General features: G+C 34.7%; 1 protein-coding gene across 1 annotated transcript in view; it reads right to left on the reverse strand.

The window, feature by feature from the left end:
* METTL25 (methyltransferase like 25) overlaps positions 1-8,181 on the reverse strand; it is a 124,989-nt gene that overhangs the window by 7,712 nt on the left and 109,096 nt on the right. Inside the window, exon 8 of the mRNA XM_008574411.1 lies at positions 5,078-5,171. Within this exon, the coding sequence (XP_008572633.1) occupies positions 5,078-5,171 (94 nt within the window). The remainder of the gene's footprint in view (positions 1-5,077; positions 5,172-8,181) is intronic.

An 8,181-nucleotide genomic window follows, 5' to 3' on the forward strand; every position in this document is an offset into this window, starting at 1 on the left:
CCGAGGGTTGCGATCCCGTTACCGGTCAGTAAAAAAGATAAAAAAAGGAAAAAAAAAAAAATAACAACAAGGGCTGGTTGGTTAGCTCAGGTGATTAGAGCATGGTGTTCTAATATCAAGGTCAAGGTTCAGATCTCCATTCTGGCCAGCAGCCAAAAAAGCCCCCCCGAAACCAAAAAGAAAAACAAAAAAACAAAAAAGACAACAAATTCCTTGGGTGTGTATGAAAAGAGATCGGCCTAGTATAGAACAGCCCTTTTCAAGCTTTAGGGTGCATAAAAACACCTAGATCTTGTTAAAATGTAGACCTCTGACTCAGTAGTTCTAGGGTGGAGCCCAAGGTCATGTATTTCTCCTGGATGCTGCTGGTCCTTACTATACTTTGAGTAGACAGAGTCTAGATAGCTTTGCCACCTGTACAAAATGAACTGTGATGTTAGGTTGATAGGGATGAAAAGGGAAAATGAAAAGATCCAAAGGAGAGATCCAACAAGTCAGTGTTTGGATCTCAGGCCCGTCCTCAATCAATACCTTTTCCAATCTTTCTATAATGTAGTTTCTCATTCTTGACCTGTGGAACAACAGAAGGTATGAGTTTAAAGTGGGGTTCAGTAAAAAGTTCTCCACTGTTATTGAGGCAAGATTAAGAAATCATGGGACGTTCATAAGATACTATAAGTAATGCAAGTGTAGTTGTTGAGGGATTCAAGGTCATATTCTAAAGTGATGAAGACTTAATGGAGACAAAATTTGGAGGCATGACAGGGGGTAACAGGGGGTTTAAGAATCAGGACTCCACGGGCCGGCCCAGTGGCGCACTGCTACATTGCGCCGCTTGGGAGCATGGCAGCGCTCCCACCGAGGGTTCGGATCCCACATACAGACCGGTTCCCGCTCACTGGCTGAGCGAGGTGCGGACGCAGCACCGAGGGTTGCGATCCTGTTGCCGGTCCCGGTCCAGTATGGGCGCGACACTGAGGGTTGCGATCCGTTGCCGGACACGAAAAAAGACAAAAAGGAAAAAAAAAAAAGAATCAGGACTCTTCAATCCCTCTTCTGGGTATATATCCAAAAGAGATGAAATCACCATTTCGTAAAGATATCTGCACCTCCATGTTCACTGCAGGATTATTCACCATAGCCATGATATGGAAACAACCTAAGTGCCTGTTGACAGATGAAGAGATAAAGAAAATGTGGTATATAAGTAAATACTCAATGAATATTACTCAGCTATGAGATCCTGCCACTGACCACAACATGGATGAACCTAGAAGACATTACACTAAGTGCAATAAGCCAAACACAGAAAGAAAAATATTTCATGATTTCACTTTTGTGTGAAATCTAAAAAAAAAGGTCACATATACAGAAATAGAGGACAAAACAATCATTAGATACTAGGAGTGAGGTGGGGGAAGGAAACGTGAAATGTAGGTAAAAGGTTAAGCAGTAGCAGATATGTAGAATGAACAAGTTTAGAGATCTAATGTACAACAAGGACTATAGGTAATAATAATAAATGCAGGTATTCAGGAATTTTGCTAAAATGGTAACTGTGAGATGACAGATATGTTAATTTGCTTCACTATAGTAGCCATTTTACTATTGAAATGTATTTCATAACACCATGCTGTATACCTTAGATATACATAATAAAATTTATTTTTAAAAATTGAAAAAAAAGAAAAGAAATAGAAGAAATAAATCAGGCAAACAAACAAACAAACAAAATCCCCCCCAAAACCAAAACTCTGCTGGGAATCCGAGAAACATCATATACAGGTAGCATAATCTCCAGCTGGTAAACAAATAAACACTAAAAACTGAAAGAAGGGGAAAAATAGAAATTTAAAGTCTGAAGATTAAGCTATGTTAGAAGACTGATAAAATTAGGGTAGCAGAGGCAAAGACAAGGGTGTGAATAGTGCTTGGGACAAATTCTACTGGATGATTTGCCTGCTGCCTTGGTTAGACTTCTGGGGACCCATAAACATGTCTGGGTTCTCACCTGGGAAAAAGCCCACACACTTTCTGATTTCTAACTAGGACTCTCTTTAAAGCTTGCCCAAACTCTTAAATCCAGTGCCCACCTGACCACATCAAAGGAACTACACATGTGCCTGTGTAATTCTTATCTTTGTTCCTCTATAAGTAAGGTGTTTTTTCCCTCTGGCTTTTTTCAGAATTTTTCCTTTGTCTTTGATTTTCTGTAGTTTGAATATAAACTGCCTTGGTATAGTTTTTCCGGTATTTATCCTGCTTGGTGTTCCCTAAGCATTCTGGATCTGTGGTTTGGTGTCTAACATTAATTTGGGAGAAATTTCTGTCATTGCTTCAGATATTTCTTCTGTTCTTGTCTTTCTTCTCCTTTTGGTGATCCCATTATATGTATGTTACACCTTTTGTAGACATCCCACAATCCTTGGATACTGTGTTCTTTTTTTCAGTCTTTGTTCTCTTTGCCTTTCAGTTTTTGAATTTTCTATTGCTGCATCCTCAAGCTCAGGGATTCTTTCCTCTGCTGTGTCCAGTCTACTAATAAGGCCATAAAAGGAATTCTTATTTTCTGTTACAGTATTTTTGATCTCTAACATTTCCTTTTTGTTCTATTTTGGAATTTCCATCTCTCTGTTTACACTGCTCATCTGTTCTTGCACACTGTCTGCTTTATCCATTAGAACCTTTAGCATATTAATCACTGTTGTTTTAAATTCTTGATATAACAATTCCAACATCTTAGCCACACCTGAATTTAATTCTGATGCTTGTGCTTTCTCTTTAAGTTGTGTTTTTTTTGCATTTTAGTATGCCTTGTAATTTGTTCTTGATACCCAGACATAATGTACTGGGTAAAAAGAACTGATGTAAATAGGCCTTTAGCAGTGTGGCAAGGTTTAGATATGGGGTAAGCATTTTATAGTCCTATGATTCAGTCTCTTAGTGAACCTGTGCCTCTGGAGTATGAACCGAACCAGTGCTTCTCAGTATTTTTAGCCCCCTTGTGGAGAGGACAGATGGCTAGAGTTTGCTGAAAGTAGGTATTTTCTTCTCCCCAGATCAGTTAGGCTCTAATAAAACCCTAGCAAGTTAGGCTCTAATTGAGTAATTTCCCCTGAGGTAGATATTCTTAAGAATAAAATGCCCTGGCATATTTCAAAATACTTACTTTTCCCTTCCCCTTTCTGGAAGCATAAGGGGATTTTTCTCTGATATTCACCAGAACCAGGTTGAGCTCATGGAAGTAAAAACTCACAAATGTGTGAAGGCTTTTCTGTGACTGGTTCCCTCTGTAGTTTTTAATTCTCAGAGTTATACATACTGAGCCTCAAATAATTTGTCAACTACAGTTCAGGTTTACCTTCCCTGGCACTGGGAAGCACCATCCTTTGGAAGTTTCTGCTCATAGGTTTCTGCTCAGGTAAACTGTGATTTTATGTATTTACCTATCTCTCTCTACAATTTTGGGAGCCATGGATTGCCCTGTGACCTCATGTCTGTAATAGATTTAAAACTGTGGATTTTTTTGTTTGTTTAGCTTTTTACTTGTTAGAACTGAGTGGCAACTTCCAAGCTTTCTTTTGCTATCTGAATCAAATGTTTTGGGGAAGAGTAAATGAGATAATATTGTGATGTTCTTAGCATCATATCTATCATATAGTAAGTGCTCAGTAAATATTAACTATTATTAATGTTCTATTAGTTATATAGTAATAAATATATTAAGAAACATTTACAATGGTTATCATTACAAACAAACCTGGGAAGACAAAGCCAGAATCAAGGATACATAATCTTTCTGCATTTTTACTGTTTGGTTTCTGGCAAAGGCTAATACATTTTTAGTTTAAGTAAAACCATATCTTTTTATTTGTAAAAATAATGCTTAGGTTTTTGTTCTTGATATTAAACATGAAATGAGACATGAAATGAGATATGCGCCAAAGATATGTACTAATTAAGACTAATTGGAAGGAAAATCAGTCTCATGTACTAAAAACATTTTTAAAAAAGCCCAGAAATGAAATAACTAGTAATAACAGTGTCTATTCTCATTCATTTATGCAAGACTAGGACAGCCTTTGGTTTATTGACTAAATAGAAATATTTATAAGAATATCAATTGTGTTATTACTAGTAGTACATAGACAGAGATTAAAATAAGAAGTGCATAACGTAGTCAGCATTTACTACCACAAACATGGTGTTAAGAACGTTATGTATAATACCTTATTTAATCCTTCCTAAATCCTATGGCTTTTTTATAACCATTTATAGGAGAGGAAACTGATTAGTACCAGTCCAACTGCTTTAAGTAATAAAGCAACTGGGGACTAAATGGATAATTGGTGCGATAAATAATAAAACTGTTTAGCTTTAATATAACTAAATCATGTCTGTGTAACTTGTTTCTTTCAAGAAATCCATTTCATTCCTTTAACGACCTATTTTATTCTTTGCTTGAATTTATAATCAATTCAAAATACCAGGGTGATCCAAGTTTAATTTATTATTTCAGTTGGGACTCATCTGAATCATGTTGATAGCATATTTTTTTCCTCCATATTAGAACATTTATTACTATCAAGCAATCAGCTTACCTATCTGCCTTCAGCAATATGTTATCAATTATCAGCTTGATAAGATGATCAGATGATGTTACAACTTTCTAGGATTCTCCCATTCAAAGGCTTTTTGAATTTAACATTTTTAATTTTAATTAGTTATACGAGCTATAATAAATGCATTTCAAAATTAAAATCATTCTTTCTTGTTTTATTTCTAATTCCCATTTGTACTGCTGTTTTGCTTTTTAAGTCTATTTTGATTTGTTAATTAGCACATTTTTAACTCAATAAACCTACTAAAAGAGGAATCTCTCTGGAGGTGCATGGTAGTAAACAATTTACGTTGACAGAAAAGATGAATTAGAATAAAGATAATGGAGGTTTGGTTTCAATATAACTTACATTTTTTACAAATGAGAAAAGTAGAAGGCAAATTATTTTGTATTGTCTCAATTCATCACCCCATAGAAATTCTGTCTTATGGAAATAATGGGTAATCATATACTGACCTTGGACTCATCCAATCCAAGTTTCTTTAGACATTTTCTGACATAATCCAGAAAGGAAGAACATTTGGAATAAATTTTACCAACATGCCGATCACTGCAAAATAAAATTGAATAATTTTTTTAGTCTTTCAACTTAAATTATAGTTTTAAATTCAATCATGAAATATTTTTAAATATCTTCTGTGTATATGGTACAAGATCCAGATTGATCAAAATGTAACATTTTGTAAACATTTTTAAGTTACATATTATGAAGTATTCAGGATCTGCTTCTGAGAATTCTTACAACATACAGCAGTGGAAGACAATATTATGAAGACAATACTACTAGGGTACTTCAAATATGAATCTTTCCATGAATCTTTTTGAGGAACCCTCATTTAAGAAATTAGTTTTAAAGTTATAGTATTAAAACTCCTCAGTTTTAAAGGAAATATAGGTCTTTCAAAATTTTCAAGTTTGCTACAAAACACATTTTAGTTTTATTGGCTCAATACTGCAGTGCGCATTTCATTCCAACACCTGCTAATAGTGGCAATAATTCAAGAGTTATGCAAAGAGAACTTCTTCAATGCCAGCCATTGATTAAGCATACTATGTTGAGTTGGGTCTGATTTGATCTCATTTATGCCTTTCAGATTTTCATTACAGTTTAAACAAAGCATCATGAGATGGTTTTGAGTTTATAAAATGCTAGACTATCACATCTCAAAACTTTGGTTGCAGTTCAGTTATAATGTAAAAATACAGGGGATAAAAAAAATCACCACCTATAAGTTATCAAAGACAATGAATAAAGCCTCATTTACTCCTGGCAGTATAAATATTAACCACCATGATTAATTAGACATAACGTTCTATCAATTCTCCCGTTGAGATATATGTTAAACATACTTCTTCAGCTTCATTTCAAGACAGCCACCCCAATTCCACTTCTTATTACCTCATATCTTCCTTATTGCAACTATTTCCTAATTAAAACCTCTCTAACTGAAGTATCTCCCCTTCATTTCTGCCTACATGTTATTTTCTTAGATGAACATTTTTATTTTTTCTGTTCCAAAAGCTTTCAATACCTCTCCCATTTCCTGGGATAAATTTGAAACTCCTTAGTTAAGCAATGAGGGCCCAGTATAAAACCACATTTTTACAATCTCATTTCCAATTACATTACAGAATTTAGTTTTCTGTCCTTAGATCAGTCTATTCATTGTTTCGGACTATCCTCCACACTCCTACAACCTTAGTGCATTTGCTCATGCAGTCACCTCTTAATGGATTTTAATAAGGTTGTCCACTTTCTTCTTCAGCTTAGTTGAACTGGACAAAGTTCAAATTTATGTGTTCTTTTTGGTAACATAACTAACAATAATCTTTTCTAATTTTGAATTTCTCTAGCCTTTATCCTTAACAAATAAAATTGTTATTTTATAACTGCTTTTTAAATAGTCATTTGGATAGGTATAGGTTCCAGGAAACAGAAACTACATTTCTGTGGGTTTCTGTATCATTCAGATCCTACAAACACTTATATATCTTATGTATGACAGAAACCATATAATAGATATATACATCTTATGTATCACAGAGTACTGCATTAACTATGTAGCAAGAAAAAGATGGCATTTAATATTAACTTCCTGTCCCTCATATTAAAATCATTTTAAGCTTTGATTTTTTCCCCCCATCCAAAGGGACAAGCTTATCTCCCATGAGCCAGTGATTCTGGTGCTTATTTTATACTATTCATTACTGCCCTACAGAGTAGCCCATGGGAGAAAGTATAACACAGTAGATAAGAGTATGGATTCACACTGGCTCTTATCACCTAAGAGCTCCTTGATGATAAAAATGGGATATCAAAAGTACTTACTTTGTAGAGTTGCTGTGAAGACTAAATTACATAAACATGTAAGGTGCTCCAAACTGAGCCAAGATGTGAACTGTTCTTGCTGTTGTTACTATCATTATTGTTGTTTTTATCATTACTGAAATTATGGTCTGGATTTTTCTTTGATTAAAGAGTTAAAACAACCAGAGTAAGATATTCACAAGGAAGTACTAACCATTGTAAGCGGAAGAGAGAACATAGTTTAAAGGTAGGTGACATTGATTTGCTTCCTGGGTTTTGTATTCAAGGCTGCTTGAAAATAAGAGAAACATTTTCAATTTTAATTTGCCCTTGTCTTACTTTTCCTTTTCAGAATACACTATTTTTTACTGTTGCAAAATCTCACAGCATGATTATTATAAGATTACTTTTAGTGTGGAAAGCAATAATTTGCTACATAAGACTTTTTCTTCAAATTCTTTGTTAATCTGTTCTATTTCAGACCTGATTTTAGCAGTAACAGAAAGAAAAATATGACCCAAGTGGAACTAGAAAGGTGATTATTGATCATATCACTTCTCTTCTTTAAATTCTTTAAGAGCTTCCCATGAATTTTAGGATTAAGACATAAATCCTTAACAAATAGTATATAAGCTATGTATGATCTGGTACTTTTTCAACTTCTACGACACTGTTTTATGACACTGCCTCCTTAGGAACACTGGCCGCCTTTGATCTTCCTGGACACACCATGGTTTTAGCTACAAACACCATTCCTGGAACACTCCATTCCTAATCCTTTTGCCTTGAGAACCCCAAATGCCTCCTTTCAGATCCTGTCACAAATTTTGCATCCTTAGGGAAGCATTCTCTGGCTCTCCTGATGAATTTGGGTTCCTGACACACAGAACCTTTCCTTCACATACTTGCTCTTATTTGTTTCTCCGATCGTCTGTCTATCCCTTCATATTTTGAGCCAGTGAACTCTCCAAAGGGAATGAACACACCCAAATATTGGAATTTTTATTTCCACTTTATCTCTAATTTCAATTTTTTATAGTTTATTATAAAATCTATACAACACACTAGCAGAGAGACATACATATTACTTATAAATAACTAAATATTCATTTTTTGCATGCATGTTTAAGAATGTTTATTGACAGAGATGTAAAATTTAAAACTATGTTTGAGACTACTACTCTAAGCATCTGGAGAGCAGAGTTTGACTTTTGCTTATGACTATATCCCCAGTACCTAGCATAGTAGCTCA

The sequence above is a fragment of the Galeopterus variegatus genome, unplaced genomic scaffold, assembly GCF_000696425.1.
Source record: "Galeopterus variegatus unplaced genomic scaffold, G_variegatus-3.0.2 Scaffold1041, whole genome shotgun sequence".
NCBI classification, from domain to species: Eukaryota; Metazoa; Chordata; class Mammalia; order Dermoptera; family Cynocephalidae; genus Galeopterus; species Galeopterus variegatus.